The 19,388-nt window shown below is 42.9% G+C and overlaps 1 protein-coding gene across 2 annotated transcripts in view; it reads left to right on the plus strand.

The window, feature by feature from the left end:
• Positions 1-19,388, plus strand: part of LARS2 (leucyl-tRNA synthetase 2, mitochondrial) — a 159,883-nt gene that overhangs the window by 134,455 nt on the left and 6,040 nt on the right. For both annotated transcript variants that reach the window (XM_003818489.5, XM_008971820.5), the window contains 2 exons: positions 549-660; positions 18,420-18,547. In XM_003818489.5, the coding sequence (XP_003818537.1) occupies positions 549-660; positions 18,420-18,547 (240 nt within the window). The remainder of the gene's footprint in view (positions 1-548; positions 661-18,419; positions 18,548-19,388) is intronic.

A 19,388-nucleotide genomic window follows, 5' to 3' on the forward strand; every position in this document is an offset into this window, starting at 1 on the left:
ATGGGGTAAGAATACCACCCTCAAAGAGTGGTGAGGACTAAATAAGTTAACATCATGTATTTGTTGTTGCTGCTGCTGGAGCTTTTTTTTTTTTTTTAAAGATAGGGTCTCACTGTTGCCCAAGCTTCAGTGCAGTGGTGCAGTCATAGCTCACTGCAGCCTTGACCTCCTGGTCTTAAGTGATCCTCCCACTTCAGCCTCCTAAGTAACTGGGACTATAGGTGTGTGCAACTGTGCCTGGCTAATTTTTTTTTATTTTTTAATTTTTCATAGAGATGAGGTCTCACTATAGTGCCCAGGCTGATCTCAAATTCTTGGCCTCCCAAAGTAGTGGGAGTATAAGTGTCAGCTACCACACCTGGCTTGCTGTAGTTTATCTCAGTGCTGTCATTAAGTAGGGGAAGTTCATTGTCCCAAGCAGAAATGGATGGCAAAGGGGGTTTCTTCCTACCAGCTTGTGTCTCTGGACTTCAGACACATTAATGGTCTTTCTTACCCGTGCTTATTTTTACACCTCAGTCTTCTTACTTTTTTTTCCTCTTCCTTAGCAAGCCTCTCAGAGTGTCATTCTCCACAGCCCTGAGTTTGAGGATGCTTTGTGTGCCCTGATGGTGATGGCTGCTCCAATGGCCCCTCATGTAACCTCAGAGATCTGGGCAGGTACGTGGCAGAGTCTTTTTTTGACCAGTTACTACTAACTAGAATTTGTCGAAGCCTCTTTTTGAACAACATTCAGGACTCAGATGTCCTCAGACATAGGGTCCAACATTTGGCATCTATACTCAGCAACCTCTCTGTCCTGTACTCTGAATGGTAGTACTTCATCCACATGGTCACCCCTACCAAAAGGAAAGACACTTCCCTGCTTTGAATAATGTGCCCAGACTAATGTGGGTGTTGATGTTACCATCTTAATCCCTTCTCGTGACTCAGCCCCCCAGTATCCACATATTATGACCTGCGTGGTCTTTTTAAGATAAAAACTCATGTTTAATACCACTGTACAGATGGAAATTAAGTTATAGGTCTAAACTTATACTGTAATTCAGCACTCTTCACCAATTATTCCTAATCTAGGCATCAAAGCAGGCCTGACTGCCTGCTTGAATTTCAGCCCCTAGAACTCTCCACATCATTGGAACTGTTAGCCTGGACAAAACCAGGACTTCACATAATCATCGAATTGGGATTAGGCCAAGCATATAGGGAGGGGCAAAGTGACATGTAATTGAGCTCCTGAAAGATCATGCATGGGAAAGTCTTCAGATGTTTCTAGAAATAGGTCATCTGAAATGCATGTGACTTGGCAGTTTCGTTGACGTAAAAGATTTCTTCTAAAAAAAAGATCTCTCCTAATTAAATTTACTGATGTGGTGTCACAGAGAAGAAATGCATGTTGTTTAGTTGAGCAAACCACGAGTCTCAGTGTAAGCTTGAGTGATAAGAAGAATTTGAGGATTATTTGAAATTCCCACCACCCAAGCAACTTTATGCCTACAGGAAATAGGTGGAAATTACAGTAGGATTTATAGTTGACAGAGTATTGCCTGTGTCTCTCACAAAGCCTTGTTTATTGCCTTCTACTTTAAAACATAGTACTCCTTGTTGATTTGAGGGACTCATTGGGAATTGGGCCCTACCATCTCCCTCAGAGTTGCTTCTTAATTCCTCAGGAGGAGCAGTGGTTCCTTTTTCTTTTTAGCTAAGATGAGACTTATTTTTCCAGGGTCCCCTTTTTTACAGTATAAGTGTCTCTGTCAAAAGGAAGTGTTTTTCATTCCTTGAGGAAAAGCGAATCTGTTTTATTTCGCTTTCATTGTAAACCCATGAGCTTAGTTTGGATTTTTATCCTTTTTGATATCTAAAGCCACTTTAAAATTAAACTTGTTCAGCCAAATATTGAAGTTCACGTAGTGGGAGGATTTGCCAGCCAGTTTTTTGTTTATGTACCATATCTACAGTTTCTGACTTTAAGCATCAACCAAAAAAGTGGAAAGGGCTTTGGAAATCAGGAACTAATCCTAAAACCTGGGTAAGGATTTGGATGGGTCTGACTCTGAAGTTTCCTTTGGTTCATTCTTTGCTGCTTGCAAGACTGAATCAAGGTCCAGTTTACTTTAGCAGGAAAGAGATGTGGTGTAGCTCCCAACAGATTCTGCCCTACTTTATATGCTTTAAGACATCCTGATTGAGTACAAGTGTATTTCATTGTGTCTTAAGTCATCTTCTGGGTCTTTCCAGTTACTCTTTTAGTTACCCTTTTTAAACCAAGCTTTTGCAACTCCTGGCCCCCTCCAACAGGTGGCTTAGTTGGAAGAAGTCAGAGAGGCCTGGGTTGAGTGTACCCAAGATAAGTCTGAATTCTATATTAATTCCTGTCTTTCCATTCTGGAATTCGGGAAGTCCTTAATAATAGCATGCAGAGCTAAACACAACCACATAGCTTAAATACTAGCTACCAGTCAGTGTCAGATGCCTCTTTCATAGGGGTTGCAATTTTAAGTGACAATGAGGTTGTGCAACTGATTTAAAGTAGGAGGGGAAAGAGAGAGGAGGAGGAGAAGGCAATTATAAGGACTTCATGAGTTGAGCAAGGTTTTAAACGTAAAGACAAAGGAGGTGAGGAAAGATGGGAAGAACTGAAATGTGTTTTCAGTGGATCTACAGGGGAGACAGTTTTTAAGTTTCTCACATTTTGAATCTTTAAGGGAGACAATTTTTGAGTCCGATTTGTGTTAGAAACCTCTTTATACAATTAAAGAAATCATACCATTGGATAATCAGAATTGTTTTATCCTTTTTGTTCTAAGGAACCTCTCAAATGAACAATTTTGTTCCTATCAAAAGTTCCCCAAAGGGATCACTGTCATTCCAAATTGTCTTTGGAAATTTGTGGCACTTAAAAAGATATGCACAGGAGTTAGGGCTGTAATTAGAAAACATAAAGAAAGCCTGTGCTTGTGGTGGAGGAGGCAGTTTTAGATCAAAAAGACCAAGACATGAGCCGCAACATATCCATGGGTTGCTGCTTGTGGAATTTTGCATCTTGGTGCTTGATCAAAGTCAAGTCATCATTGATCAGGAGCCAGACAAAGCCTCCTGCTTATCGGCAGACAAAACTAACATAAAAGCAGTTCTCAGGAACACAAGAACAAGACTGAGGAAGAAGTCATTATGAGATTTTGCAATGGTGACTCGGGCACAGCGTGTCTCCAAGAAGTAACTGACTGACCACTTGACCTCTTCACCCTTAGGGCTAGCTCAAGGACAAATTTATGGGACCTATTCCCATCCTCTCCCAGTGGACAAACAACATTCAAGATAGTACACAAGCAGATAGATAGGGCATTAGGCCAGCAGGTGTTAGTTACTGGAAAACAGTTTCACCAAAGAACAATAGAATTCTGATCAAAAAACCAAATGTCCAAAGTGGGACCTATTCTTAAGAAAATAAGATAAATGCAACAGTAAAATCTTCAGTGAAATCCTGGAGTTCAATTCAGCATGAACGTAGTTCCCAGCCAAGGGTGAGTGGCACCTCATCCAGGTAGAGACACAAGTGGGTCTTAGATGCATGCACTGTTTCTGAGTCAAAGGTTCCAGTCAAAGATAGTGAGAGTCTCAGTTGAAATTCCATGAACCTGCAATTCTATCAGCATCCTCCAGCCAGAGACCACCAGGAACACACCTTCAGATAACAATTTGGGTTTATTACCGGGGGAAACACTGGGCATCTCAGAGGGTGCTAGGAAGGACCTGTTATATAATGAATTTGGGCTTTGGTAGAGTAATTTGGGGAAGGGTCTCAGGAAGTGAGGATTTGCTCTGGATTGAGTGCTGTCAGTAAGTGGGGACAGTTTTGTGATTGGGTATCTTAAGAAATCTTATCTTGCCGGGCGCGGTGGCTCACGCCTGTAATCCCAACACTTTGGGAGGCCGAGGCAGGTGGATCATGAGGTCAAGAGATCGAGACCATCCTGGCCAACATGGTGAAACCCTGTCTCTACTAAATATACAAAAAATTAGCCTGGCATGGTGGTGGGCACCTGTAGTCCCAGCTACTCGGGAGGCTGAGGCAGGAGAATGGCATGAACCCAGGAGGTGGAGCTTGCAGTGAGCTGAGATCACACCACTGCACTCCAGCCTGGGCGACAGAGCGAGACTCCGTCTCAAAAAAAAAAAAAAAAAAAAAAGAAATCTTATCTCTAGGGAGGTACACCTGAGCAAGGATAAAGTTGTAATTAGTAAAGAAATAGCAGTCCCTCATATCTGCCTAGAGAAGGGGATGTTTGATATTTTGTGTGTTTCACAGTGACCTTGTCTTTGTGCTTTGACAAAATTATGACATGGTCTTGTTTTGGTCTCCTTTTATGTTTTCAATGTGACTGTCTGATGTTGGTGTTCAGTGAGATCATTTGTGTTGAACAGGAGAATAATATGGCCTAGCTATGCACAACTGGTGAATTTCTTATAACACTGAGGCCTAGCTATAATTGTCAGACTAGTTCCCAGATGATAAGGACTGAGAATAAAAATCCCCTAACCATCACCCTCTAGAAATAAACAGCCACCATCAGCATCTTAGCACAGATCATTGCAGTGGATATGGTGGCTGGGTGCAGTGGCTCACGCTTGTAATCCCAGCACTTTGGAAGGCCCAGGCAGGAGGATCACTTGAGCCCAAGAGTTCAAGACCAGCTTGGGCAACATAGGGAGACCCCATCTCTACAAAAAATTTTAAAATTATCTGGATGTGGTGGCATGTGTCTGTAGGCTCAGCTACTCGGGAGGCTGAGGTGGGAGGATCACTTGAGCCCAGGAGTTCACGGCTGCAGTGAGCCATAATCATGCCACTGTACTCCAGCCTGGCTGACAGAGCAAGAGCCTGTCTCACAAAACATAGAAAAAGTAAAATGATTGTGTTCACTTACCTATGTGTATTGTATTTTGTGTCCACTTGTCTGTGTTGTGTTGTGTTTTGTCATGTCTCTTTATAAAATTTAAATACCCTAAAATTTACCCATTTTAAGTATATACTCAGTGTTTTAAGTAAATTTATATACTTGTGCAACCATCACCATGATCAGTTTTAGAACTGGATTTCCATTACTGAAAAAAGGTTCCTCACACCATTAGTCAATCCCACACCCACTCCAACCCCCAGCATGACTAATCTTTCTGTCTCTGTAGTTTTGCCTTTTCCAGAAATGTTATATAAATGAAATCATACAATGTGTAGTCATGTCTGTTTTATTTCATTTAGCATAATGCTTTTGAGATTAATCCATGTTCTGTTTATAGTAGTTCATTCCCTTTTATTGATGACTTGTTTTATTGTTAAGCTAGAGGTCATCTTATAACCTGATTTACCCACTTAAATATTCCATGAACATATATTTATGGGCCATTAAATACTTTTCTACAACATCTTTTTTTTTTTTTTTTTTTTTTTTGGAGATGGAGTCTCACTCTGTTGCCTAGGCTGGAATGCAGTAGTACAATCTCCACTCACTGCAACTTCCCCTCCCAGGTTCAAGAGATTCTCCTGCCTCAGCCTCCCAAGTAGCTGGGATTACAGGCACCTGCCACCACGCCTGGCTAATTTTTGTATTTTTGGTAGAGACAGGGTTTCACCGTGTTGCCAGTCTGGTCTCAAAACTTCTGACCTCAGGGGATCTGCCTGCCTCGGCCTCCCAAAGTGCTGGGATTGCAGATGTGAGTCACCGCGCCCAGCCTACAACATCATTTTTAATGGTCATACAGTTTTCCATTGTTTGAATTTACGCACTCCCTATCATTGAACATTCAAACTGTTTATAGTTATACATTATTTTTTTAAAAGCTAAGTAGCCGCCGGGCACGGTAGCTCACACCTGTAATTTCAGCACTTTGGGAGGCTGAGGTGGGCTGATCACCTGAGGTCGGGAGTTCGAGACCAGCTGTCAGGCTCTACTAAAAATACAAAATTAGCCGGGCGTGGTGGCACATGCCTGTAATCCCAGCTACTCAGGAGGCTGAGGCAGGAGAATCGCTTGAACCCAGGAGGCAGAGGTTGCGGTGAGCTGAGATTGCGCCATTGCACTCCATCCTGGGCAATGAGAGCGAAACTCCATCTCCAAAAAAAAAAAAATGCTAAATAGCTAATGTTTACGTGCAAAATTATTTCCTAAGAACACATAACTAACTGTAATTGCTTGGTCAGAAGAGATACAAAAGATTAAGGCTTTTGATGCACACTCTCAAATCAAATTCCAGAAATTCTCTGGGTCTTCTATGAATATGCCTGAACAGAAACATGAGCAGATATCATGATTCCAGATGTTAAATATGGATTTTTCAATCCCTTTGTGATAAACCCATTCTGCAAACTGGAGTAGCCCAACCTGGGCCCATCCCATGTCTTTGAAATCCTGAGTGATTGCTCACACCTTTGCAGCTGTGAGGATGGGTAACAGGGACCCATACACCTGGGCCCAGAGCAAGGAGATATGTCTTAGAGGAGCTCAAGCAGCAGGCTGTGGTGGTGGTGTCAGCATCAGAGCCCTAGTGCATCCTGTCTGGACAGACTTCAGAGAGTCAGTCAGAACACGACTTCAGAGAGTCAGTCAGAGCACAGAGCAACAGTTTGACCATCTTTGCTTTACACTGGGCTTAGGTTGGTTTCTCAGGTTAGCAAAAAATTAAATTCTCAGTATTTCCAGTTTAACAATATGATATTTAAGAATATGATATTTGGAGTTTTTTGTTTGTTTGCTTGTTTGTTTTTGTTTTTTTAACATATAAACTTTTAAAATAACCACATTAGGCTGGGCGCTGTGGCTCACGCCTGTAATCCCAGCACTATAGGAGGCCGAGGCGGGTGGATCACGAGGTCAAGAGATCGAGACCATCTTGGCCAACATGGTGAAACCCCATCTCTATTAAAAATACAAAAATTAGCTGGGCATGGTGGCATGTGCCTGTGAAGTCACATACTCAGGAGGCTGAGGCAGGAGAGTTGCTTGAACCCGGGAGCTGGAGGTTGCAGTGAGCCAAGATCGCACCACTACACTCCCACCTGGTGACAGAGCAAGACTCCGTCTCAAAAAAAAAACTGCATTAATATTCCATGTGTGCCATGACTTAGTGTGTCTAACATTTCACTCCCATAAACAATCCACCATGGACAATTCTGTGCATAAATCTTGTTCTCACTTCATATTATTTCCTTGAAGTGGAAAAGATATGAATCTATTTAAGACTCTTGATATATATTAACAAATTATTTTCCTAAGAAGTTATTCCATCTTCCACTCTAGGATCTGTTTTTGAATTGTACATTGTGCTTCAATGATTTAACTATTGCATTTTTACAGACAGTTTTAACACCTGGCAGACTAGCCTTTCTTCATTTCTTTTCTTATAATTATTTTACCTCTTCTCACCTGTTTATTTTTCTCAGCAAAACTCTGCATAATTTGTTAAGTTTCCCCAAAATCACCATGACATTTCAATTGAAATGTGGTTAAACTTAGAATTAATTCAGGAAGGTTTCACATCTTTACCTCATCCAAACTTTCATCCTAGCTCATAGTCTGTCTCAAGTATTTTCTTTTCTTTTGTGTTCTTGTAGACTAGAATCTCTTTCTGCTATATTTTCTGACTGATAATGGCTGGCATATTTTTCTTCTGTAAAACCACATTGACACCAACATTTGTTTGATTTCAGTTAAGATTTATTGTGAGTTGATAGTCTTCTTAATGCTGTCAGATAAAGGTTAATACCATGGAAATCTGATCAGTTAAGAAAAATATATGTAGACTGATAAAAAACTATAAGAAAGAATTAATCTATTAATCTAATAGATTAATCCAAGTAACTTGAATCCTCTGGAATATATGAGGAAAATAACTCATTATTTTCTTAGTATAATTGATTTTTTTAATCTTTTAAATTTTTTAAAATTTATTTTTATTTTTTGAGGCAGGGTCTCACTCTGTTGTCCAGGCTGGAGTACAGAGGCACAATCTGGGCTTATTGCAGCCTTGACCTCCTGGGCTCAAGCAGACCTCGTGCCTCAGCCTCCCAAGTAGCTGGGACTGTAAGCACATGCCCCCACGCCCGGCTAATTTTTGTATTTTTTTTTTTTATAGAGATAGTGTCTCACTGTGTTGCCCAGGCTAGTCCTGAGCTCCTGGGCTCAAGCAGTCCTCCCTCCTTGGCCTCCCAAAGTGCTGGGATTATAGGCATGAGCCACTGCACCCAGCCTACTGTCCTTTTAAAAAGATGTAATTGAGAAAAATTGCATATATTTATGGTGTACAATGTGTTGTTTTGATATATGTACACATTGTGGAATGATTAAACCAAGGTAATTAGCATATCCATCACCTCACACATATCATTTGTTGTGATGGGAATGTTAAAAATCTACTCTCTTAGCAATTTTCAACTAAATAATGCATTGCTATTAACTGTAGTCACCAGGATGCACAGTAGATCTCCAGAACTTATTCCAATGGCATATATTTTTTTAAATTTTTATTTGCATATTTGTTTTCTATCCTAATTCCCTACTGATCTTACTTTAACAGGTAAAATCCTCTTAGATTTTCTAGGATTCTATGATCAGCAAATAAGGATGTTTTCTTCTTCTAATAGTTATACCATGGTGTCTGATTATTTTCTTTATTATACTTTTTAGAAAACCCTATGCAGTGTTAAAGAATGCTGGCTACAGGCAATCAGGTCTCATTTCCAGATATAAATGCAACAAACGCTTCCCCGGTTAGATGTGATGTTGGCTGTTGGTTTGGGATGGATAGTCTCTGTCATGTTAAGGAAGCAGCCTTCTGGTTTTGTTTATCAGCACTCATATTAGGAATGGGAGTTATATTTTACTTAATGCCTATTGTCCAGTTGTTGAGGTGATGTATTATTTGCTTTTAATTTTCTCTTTTGCCCTTTAGATATGATTTATGTTCAGTTAATTGATTGCCTAATATTGAGATATCCTCAGATAAATTCATATTGACCATGTCATGGTAGACTTAATATACCATTAAATTCTGTTTGGGAAAAAAATCTATTTGCAAAAAAATCTATTTGCTGGGGTTATATAGAATTTTGCAGTTATTTTACTAAGACGAGCTTTTTCTCAATATGCATTGTTAGGTTAGTGAAAGAGGGTTTCACTGACTTCACAGAGGGAATGAGTTGCCTCTGTCTTTTTTTATTTTTTTTGAGACAGAGTCACACTGTGTCGCCCAGGCTGGAGTGCAGTGGTGCCACCTCAGCTCACTGCAACTTCCGCCTCCCAGGTTCAAGCAGTTTTTGTGCCTTAGCCTCCTGAGCAGCTGGGATTACAGGCACGTGCCACCATGCCTGGCTAATTTTTGTGTTTTTAGTAGAGACGAGGTTTTGCCATGTTGGCCAGGCTGGTCTCAAACTCCTGACTTCAGGTGGTCCGCCCACCTCAGCCTCCCAAAGTGCTGGGATTACAGGTGTGAACCACAGCGCCCGGCCACCTCTTTTTACTGTGTTACAGCAGACTTCAGGACAAGATCTTAACTTGTTCCTTGCTGAATAGACAGACACCCTTAAGGGAGGGTGGTATTAGGCCCTGACAAGCTGCAGCCATATTATATTATATTTTGCAGACTTTTATTATCTTCTTAAGCAGGAAACATGGCTCTTTCATTTAGCTTTGGTGGTCACATTAAGTCTTTTTTTTTTTTTTTTTTTTTTTTTGAGATGGAGTCTTGCTCTGTCGCCCAGGCTGGAGTGCAGTGGCGCGATCTCGGCTCACTGCAAGCTCCGCCTCCTGGGTTCACACCATTTGCCTGCATCAGCCTCCTGAGTAGCTGGGACTACAGGCCCCCGCCACCATACCCAGCTAATTTTTTGTATTTTTAGTAGAGACGGGGTTTCACCATGTTGGTCAGGATGGTCTCAATCTTCTGACTTTGTGATCCGCCCGCCTCGGCCTCCCAAATTGCTGGGATTACAGGCGTGAGCCACTGCGCCGGCCCCACATTAAGTCTTTTAAGTAGCCTGCTGTTAATTCTGTCGTAGTCTTTTCTATAAAACAATACTGATCCAATTTGTGATAAACTCACCCACTCTCATCGCAGAATATACATTTCTCCCGTTCATCTTCCTTCTTTGGCCCACTTTATCTGTCTACCTCCTTCATTTTGTTTCTCCCAGGAAGGACTGATGTAAATGGGATTTTCAGAAACTCCCTCCAGCATGCCCCTCTCTGCATCTGGAATACAGGGGTCAGAGGATCTACTCTGTCTAGGGTCCTTCCTCTCCCTGGCAGGTCTTATGGTAGTGTACACTGTGGTTTGCCTCTGTGAGTCTGTCCTTCATTTCTGTGACCAGATCTCCAACAGGACATGTTCTAAAGAAGTGTGGTAGAAACTAGCCCATTTCAAACTTTGCACCGTGATTTTTCTACACGTCACCCCACTGGGGCTTTTGTGATCAGTTTTATAATAAAGAGTGGATCTAGATTGAACCTTAGTTTTGCTACAGTGTTTCATTCAGTCATTCCATAAACATTTATTGAGTGTGTACTATGTGTCAGGCAGTGTTCTAGGCATTTGTAGGAAAGCAGGAGAGAGCAGTTGGAGCAGTGGACATTGTGTTCATTTCAGTTGCAGTCCTCCCTGAAGTTTTACAGATCTATAGCAACTCATTTTTTTTCAGTTCAAAGAAGCAGTGGGAAACCTATGTCTCCTGCTCTCCCCCATGAGATGTGTATCGTTTTTTCCTGAATGAGCAGCTGGGGACATAGCCCAGGCAAGTGAGGAGTCGTATGTACCAGGAATGTCCCCCTAGGTCATTACTCATGGGTATTAGGTGCCCCCAGGAGAGAATGGGGAAATGATGCCTCCTGCCTCTCCCAGCATCTGAGGAGGGTTAATGTAACAGAGTGTTGAAAGTCCTTTGCAGACAGAAGCACTATATTGTGATAGGGCCTTAATATTATCTTCTCAGACTGTCAAGTCATTCCTGTCCCAAGGATCTGGGACAGCTTTTATGCATATTTCATTTTTTCTAAAACACTTACCTTTCATATACCTTCAGTTTTATTCCTGCATCTTAGAAAGATAACTCCAGAATGACTAAAGAAAACATGGTCCACCAAGGTGGCATGTCAGAAATGACCATTCCTAGAGTTCCCCTGAGAGGCTGATTTTCAAAGAAGTTCTCCCCAAAGAGCAACAGAATTGAGATCTATATCTTAAGGGAGATGTGAAGTCCTCTTGGCATAATGGCCATTATTGCCCTGGATAAAAAGCAAACATTTTAGAGACGCCGAAAGTACTTAGAACCTAACAGTCCTCTATCAATTGCTTAAAGAGTAAACAGAGACCTTTTATAAGAAACAGACCCAGCGTCTTGGCAGTTTGCAAACAGGATGAGGAAATCTTTTTTTCCTTCCTGAAGCTTCGGATCTGAGAAGCTAAAGACACCACATCTGAATTCACAAAGTTTCTTTTGTTTACCATAATATTGTCCTATCTAGATGAGGGTGGTAGCTGCTTGCCTAGGGAAATTTTGAGTATTTGGAGCCACTGATACTGTTTCTAGACAAAAGACTCAAGGGTTCCTTTGCTGGTCAACAGTAAAAGAGCAGAAAATCATCAAACAGGCACACTGGCTCACTCCTGTAATCCCAGCACTTTGGGAGGCCGAGGCAGACAGATCACCTGAGGTCGGGAGACCAACCTGGCCAACATGGTAAAACTCTGTCTCTACTAAAAAAATACAAAAACTTAGCCAGGCGTGGTGGCACATGCCTATAATCCCAGCTACTCAGGATGGGCTGGGGCAGAAGAATCGCTTGAACCTGGGAGGTGGAGGTTGCAGTGAGCTGAGATTGTGCCACTGCACTCCTGCCTGGGCGACAGAGTGAGAATCTGTCTCAATTAAAAAAAAAAAAAAAAGAAAAGAAAAGAAAGAAAGAAAGAAAATCACCAAACAGCGAGCTCCTTGGTGGTGCTCGTGTTGGAGACGTAATTTCACCATCCTGAAAAATGACCCAACAGGCAACAGCTTGGATGGATCTTAGGGGAATATGCTGATTGAAAGAAGCTAATCACTAAAGCAATCTACCATATTATTCCATTTATATAACAGTCCTGAGATAACACAGTTGTAGAGATGGAGAACATATTCATGGTTGCCATGGGTTAGGAGTTGTGGGTGGTGGCCATAAAAGAGTGGCGCTAGGGAGCCTTGTGATGATGGAACTCTTCTGGCTCTTGGCTGTGTTAACTGATGGTGGTTACATGAAACTACACATGGTTATGCTAAGTTACACACACACACACACACACACGCACACCCACACACACACACATTAGTTATTAAACTGATGGAATCCAAATAAGCTCTGTGGATTGCATTCATGTCAACTTCCTGGTTTTGATATTGTGATATAATCATGCCAGCTGTGACCACTGGAGGAGGCTGGGTGAAGGGTGCACAGGACCTCACATAGGACCTCCTGAACATTTCTTTGTAACTTCCTGTGAATCTATAATTATTGCAGAATAAAGGATTTTTTTAATTGCCTTTCTAAACTCATAAGTCTTGAGTGTTGAGATTCTAATTCTGGAAAATAATATAGACTATGAGAGGAAGGAAGGGAGGAAGGAATTTATTTCCAATTGAAAGTTTTATTTTTTATTTTTATTTGTTTATTTTTTGAGACAGGGTCTCACTCTGTTGCCCAGGCTGAGTGCAGTGGCATGATCACAGCTCACTGCAACCTCAACCTCTCAGGCTCAGGTGATCCTCCCGCCTCAGCCTCCTGAGGAGCTGGGACGTAGGCATGCGCCACCACATCTGGCTAATTTTTTATTTTTTTGTAGAGACTAGGGCCTAGGCTAGTCTTGAACTCCTGGGCTTAAGCGATACCTCCACCTCAGCCTCTCAAAGTGCTAGGATTATAGGCGTGAGCCACCACACCTGGTCTGAAGAAGGTTTTAACACCTACACATACACACACACCTAACCAGATCCAACCATTCATCTTACTACTGTCTGAGGCAGGCATTCCTCCTGCTGTGTGTGGCAGAGTACGTGGAATGTGCCTGCAGGAGCACTCGGAGCCCTGGCTGGCCTGTCCTCAGGGCACTGCTCCTGGGGAGTGAACTCACTTCTGTATGTGCCCAGCTTCGGGAGAAAAGTGCCTACAACCATCTGCAGAAAATCTGTCCAGTTTCCAGTGTGCCTCTCTGGGCTTCTTAAAGCAAAGCGAAACCTAATTTTTAAATTGAAAAGCATGTCTATACGTGTTTTGTAAAGCATTCAACGTTACAAGAGAGTGTGTCCTAAGCTGTCACTCAGTTGCTTCCCAGAGAACCTTTGTCACCAATGCTATGTTTAATCTGACAGAAGCATGTGATGGATGGATGTGACATGTCTACCTTTATAGAGATGTTAACATCCTATACAAACATTTTTTGCTCTTACTGTTCTTTAGAGTAGTTCTGTATCAACACTATTCCATTCTTTTTTTAACAGAGATAGGGTGTCCTAACCAGTGAATGTAGTGATGGGCATTTGGGTGATGGTCCTTCTTTTGCTCGGTGTGTGTGTGTGTGTGTGTGTGTGTGTGTGTGTGTGTGTGTGTCTTTGTCTTTGTGTGCCTCTTTGAGATTAGTCCCTTGTCCAAAATATAAGTTATTTAAAATAAGTAAGATCTCCTTAACATTTCTGTTTCTCTGGCCATTTTTATAGTTCTGTGGTGACTTTTCCTTCTCGATATTTGCCTCTGGTGTGTGACTCGTGATCTCCAAGTAATCCATCAGCACCTTAATTTTGAGAGCACAGTGAGAGAGCCTTTACGTCCCTTAGGGATTCTGAAGGAATTCTCCCTCTTGAGGTCTCAGTCCACAAATCTATTTTTCTTCATAAAATAATTTGGGATGACTTTCTTTGTAGCTTTTTATAAAAAGTGGTTGTGAAATGTAGCTATTGTGTTTTGCTGTCTTTACACTGTACTCATTGACTTCAACAAAATTATAAACGTAAAAATCATGTAAAAGTATGTGTGATAATTACAGGGGAGAATAAGATACCCACTGATGCTCTGATAGTTTTTTATACATGAATGTGTGTGCTGTGTAGATGTTGTTGCTGGTTCAAAATACTGTCAATGAAATTATTTCTCTGGGTAAAGGATAAAGCAAAGTGGCCTCACTTCCTATTCACTTCCTTGGAATTGCCAAGGCTACATGAGGCACAGCAGGGATCGGACGCCGCCGAGTCCCTGAGTCTTCCCCCGTGGTGTGTCTATGAGTGCAGGGGTGAGGCGATGAGGTGGAGGCAGGCCTGAAGATGGCCACCAGGAGAGGACTGCCATCCACAGAAGCCATGATCACTCTGGGGTGCCGTGGTGACATGGCGACCTCACCACCTCTCAGTGGGAAGAGGAGGCTTGTTTCGGTTATTCTGCAGGAAAGTCTGCAATAGTAGCTCTCCCAGAGGAGGGGAAGGAAGGGGGTGGGCTGTGGGCCATAGCCGACCTTGTCAGGTAGGCTTGTGTGCCAGGGCCTTGCCACTTCCCAGCCTGTGTTTAGACTGTGTGTCCTGAAGGCCAGCTCTCCACCTGACCTCTCCCCTTGGCATTACCACATAAAGGAATCATTCTATTTTCCACGCAAATGTTAGGTATTCTTACTTCCCTAAAATGAGCAAGGAGGCGAAAACGCTACATAAAAACCAGGGTCCTGAGTTTCTGTTCCTCACTGCTGAACAGGATGGCCCCACTCCCATCTATATGGAAATGTTGGCAGGGGCCCAGGCTACTATAAATAAGCATCCTGACTGCTCCAGGAAGGCTGGGCTTCCTCATTTTTTTTTAAAGTGGAATTTGTAACAGCTTCTGCCCAGAACATTTGTGTCCAAGGTCCTTTCATCTCCCAGGCATCCTGTACAACTGCCATACGGAGGTTTTGGAAATCTTCCCGCTGCAGCTGGGTCACAGGACAAGCCACACAGGACCAGCTCACTAAAAGAAGTGATGATCTCTCTTCTGTGACCTCCGTCTCATATTCAGATGTGAGTTTTAATAGGATTCCATCTGAGGAACAAGCAGGAATCTTCTTTCTCCTTCTGCCAAAAGGCACATCTGTTAGACACAGAATAGGTTCATTAGCAAGCGCAAAAGCCCCGGGCCACAGGAACCATCTGGGCAGCAGGAATCTGTCTTTCATACCACATGATCCTCAGCTCCTAAGGAGTCTTCACTTCCCTCAGGCTGACTGGCAACACAGGGTTACAGCAAGAGTGCCAGGTAGTAAAACATGGAAAGCTACAACAAATAAGGCTGTGGCACTGGCACAAGAACCAAGACAGGTCAACAGAACAGAATGGACTGATGGACAGTGCAAGTCACAGCGGTCGGTGGAACTCTCAGTTCCAGTCCACAACAAGATAAGGAGCTTGTGCTAGCTCCTAAGTCAGCTGTGTCACTGAGGACACCACTGAGTTAGGCTACCATTTTTTTTCCCTCTCAATGAAGGAGGTGATGTGTTGATTTACATTCTGGCCCAAGTTATTTACCTTATGGCAAACAAGCACTTTGAGTAGCTCAGAAGTGAACAGTTTTTGAAACAGTCCCTGATATAATACTTGAAAGAAAAATCACAAACCAATAGGGAAGGGAAGATATATTCAACAAATTGGGTTTGGAAAGTTGACCATGTTATTTTTTTTAAAATAATGTTTTTTCACAGTAAACACAAAATAAATTACTAATAGATTTGAAAGTTAAATGGAGAAGAAAATGAAATCATGAAAAGAACCTAAAAGAAAAATCTTAAACTGATCTCACAGGACGAAAAAATGTTAAATATTTTTTCAAATTAAAAAAGTCATAAAATATCCCTTGTAGAAAATCTGTAACATAGTCTTTAAAAAAGAAAGAGAAGGCTGGGCACAGTGGCTTATGCCTGTAATCCCAGCACTTTGGGAGGCTGAGGCAGGCGGATCGCCTGAGGCCAGGAGTTTGAGACCAGCCTGGCCAACATGGTGAAACCCTGTCTCTACTAAAAATACAAAAATTAGCCAGGCGTGGTGGTGCACACCTATAGTCTCAGCTACTCAGGAGGCTGAGGCACAAGAATCGCTTGAACCTGGGAGGCAGAGGTTGCAGTGAGCCGAGATCTTACCACTGCACTCCAGCCTGGATGACAGAGTGAGACTCTGTCTCAAAAAAAGAAACAAAGAGAAATTACCCATACTTCTACTCCCCAGAGATACTACTTTGATTTATTTACTACCAATGTTATTACTATTTTGTTGCAACTGATGTTATTACTATTTCCTTCCAATCTGTTCATATAAAATTTTTATTAAACTAGGGTCCTATTATATATATAATTGTGTGTCATTCTTTGCCATGAAATTAAATATCATTTTAAAACATGGGAAAAAAGAACATACAAAACTGTATTTACAGCATGATCTTGTGGTGGTGGTGGTGTTTTGTAGAGTTGCTTTATATATACAAATAGTTATTAAATACATTAAATTACTATATTTTAAAATAAGTTTAAAATGCTATCTGGGGTTGGGTGCGGTGGCTCACGCCTGTAATCCCAGTGCTTCGGGTGCATCACCTGAGATCAGGAGTTCGAGACCAACCTGGCCAACATGATGAAACCCCATCTCTACTAAAAATACAAAAAATTAGCTGGGCATGGTGGCAGGCGCCTGTAACCCCAGCTACTCAGGAGGCTGAGGCAGGAGAATCGCTTGAACCTGGGAGGCAGAGGTTGCAGTGAGCCGAGATCGCGCCACTGCACTCCAGCCTGGATGACAGAGTGAGACTCTGTCTCAAAAAAAAAAAGTTAAAAATGCTATCTGGGTGAACGTGACTTCTATTTTTATATTTTGGGCCTTTCCAAATTTTCTGCAAGGAGTGTGTACACTACATTTGTCATCAAGGAAGATAAAACAAAAAGTTGTCATTCACAACCCAGTGTTATTGGGGCTGGTTTTGGTGGAATTGACTCCCTCTGTCACAAACTCAGCTTCAGCCCATACCCTGAGCCATAGACCTATCCCTCTAATGCATTGTACTAGTCTCAGGGCTAATAACAAGGGAGAGGTGTCAAAGGGCCAGTTCCACCTCCACCACCAGTGGAAAAGCTATTCCCAGGTGAGGACTGCAGCTGCCAGGGCACTGCTCCAGAATGGGCATGCTGGCCATATTCACTTGCCCACTTCTGCCCAGGGATCTATTTTTCTGTGGTGTGTATTCCCTGTGCCTTTGGGGGCATCTCTTATACTCATGAAATCAACAGAGGCTTGCATGTATCTATCTGTCTATCTATCTATCTATCTATCTATCTATCTATCTATCTATCTATCTATCTATCTATCTATGAAACAGGGTCTTGCTCTGTCACCCAGTTTGGACTGCAGTGGGGGAATCATAGCTCACTACAGCCTCAAACTCCTGGGCTCAAGCAGTCCTCCTCCCTCAGCCTCCCAAGTACCTGGGATTATAGGCATGAGCCACCATGTCCGGCTAATTTTTTTTTTTTTAAGAGATGGGGTCTCGCTGTGTTCCCCAGCCTTGTCTTAAACTCCTGGCCTCAAGTGATCCTCCCATCTCAGCCTTCCAAAGTGCTGAGATTACAGCAGAGGCTTTTAAGTCAAAGCTTTCCCTGCTAGGACAAGCCCTAGTTAAAGTCCTGGAGCACTGGCCACTGCAGCTGCACTTGGACAGCTGGCCCTCTGCTACCCTTAGTGCCACCTCTTCTTGGGGGCTGCGGCACGAAGCACTCTGGGAAACGGGGCTTGAGAGGGTTTCATTCCTCAGTGTTTCCTCGTGTTTGGCCCACGCTGAGCCAAGGAAAGCTCCTTCCATTCCACTAAACGGAGGGCTCCTCTCCCGAGAGGAAGTTTGCAGGAAGGTTAGGATCCCCCTGCACGTGGTGAGGAGTGTCCTGCCGTTCACTGCATCCTGGCTCCAGTAATTGTGAGTGAAAGAACAGGTTGGGAGGCCTTCTCAGACCATAGAATGCATAGGCAAGATAGGTAGCGAATGCTGCTCAGTACTTTGGAATCAGCTCTCAGGGTAGCACAAAGGCATTCCTTCACCAGCAGAACTTCAGAGAGATGACCCATTCAAATCAGCAGCCTTGTTTTTCCAAATGCACACTTTAGAATGGCTTATCCATCCATCTTTACAGCTCTGCGTGCCATTTGTGAAAAACAAAAGCTACCCAACAACCTGGGATTATAAACCAGGCCAAAGTGGTGAGCACCCAGCAGCCATGGTGTGGCTTCCCACCAGCTCCTCACACAGCTCTAAGCCAGGCTGTGTTGGGATGGAAGCTTTGGTCCTGCTCTCATAAGCCTCCCTGTTCTTAGAGTGACCCCACCCTTCTGTGCCTCGGCATTGCAGGCCTGGCGCTGGTGCCGAGGAAGCTCTGTGCCCACTACACTTGGGACGCCAGTGTGCTGCTCCAGGCATGGCCTGCCGTGGACCCGGAGTTCCTGCAGCAGCCTGAGGTTGTCCAGATGGCAGTTCTGGTAAGTGTCTCCCCTCAACCCCAGAACCCAGCAGTCCCTGCCCTGCTGGTGGCCCCTAAATACTGTGGTGGTTTTGAGAGGTCTATTAGCAGGCCTTTCTAGCTCACTCAGCTCAGCCCTCAGCCACACCTTGTGGCCGGAAGGCACAAAGGCCTGTCTTTCCTTTGCCAGTACCCTCAGTTTTGTAGGCCACCACACACCAGAAGCATGTGAGCATAAAACTCTCATGGCCCTCAAGGGCTTGGAAAGGGGAGTAATAAACCTGGCCTGCCTTACAGGTTCTCATTATCTTCCTTTCCAACTGCGGACCGTGTTTCAGTCACTCTCAATTTCACTCGGATGCTCCTGGGGACTTTTGGGGGCTGGGGAAGGGTGACAGTGAGGTGGTTGGCTGTGGAGTAATACCTGTAAAACATATTTCAGAAAGGCTCCATAATTTTTACTTGAAAATTAGGTGATTTTAAATACATAAGAGGAGTTTATCGTTTAAACCCTTTCTAAGAGCAAGTAACCCCCTTATAGTTTATCCTATATGTGATTTTTCTACATTTGTTTAAGTTGTTAAATGAGACACATATATGGTGAATATCTCTTAAATATGCTGATGTGTCTGAAGAAAAAAAGAGGACAGGGAGTGGACTTGGAACCACATGTCTCCCCGGAACCACACATGGGGCCAGGTAATTCACATTCAAAATTGTCATTTCACTCTTATCACCCTATAACGTGGGCGTTGCCATTCTCATTTTTTCAGTTGAGGAGACTCAGGCTCAGTGAAGTTGGTCCACCTTGCCCAGGTTTATTCACAAATGCTTAGCAAGTCTGACTCTACATCAGGCAT

Source organism: Pan paniscus, chromosome 2 (assembly GCF_029289425.2).
Source record: "Pan paniscus chromosome 2, NHGRI_mPanPan1-v2.0_pri, whole genome shotgun sequence".
NCBI lineage: Eukaryota > Metazoa > Chordata > Mammalia > Primates > Hominidae > Pan > Pan paniscus.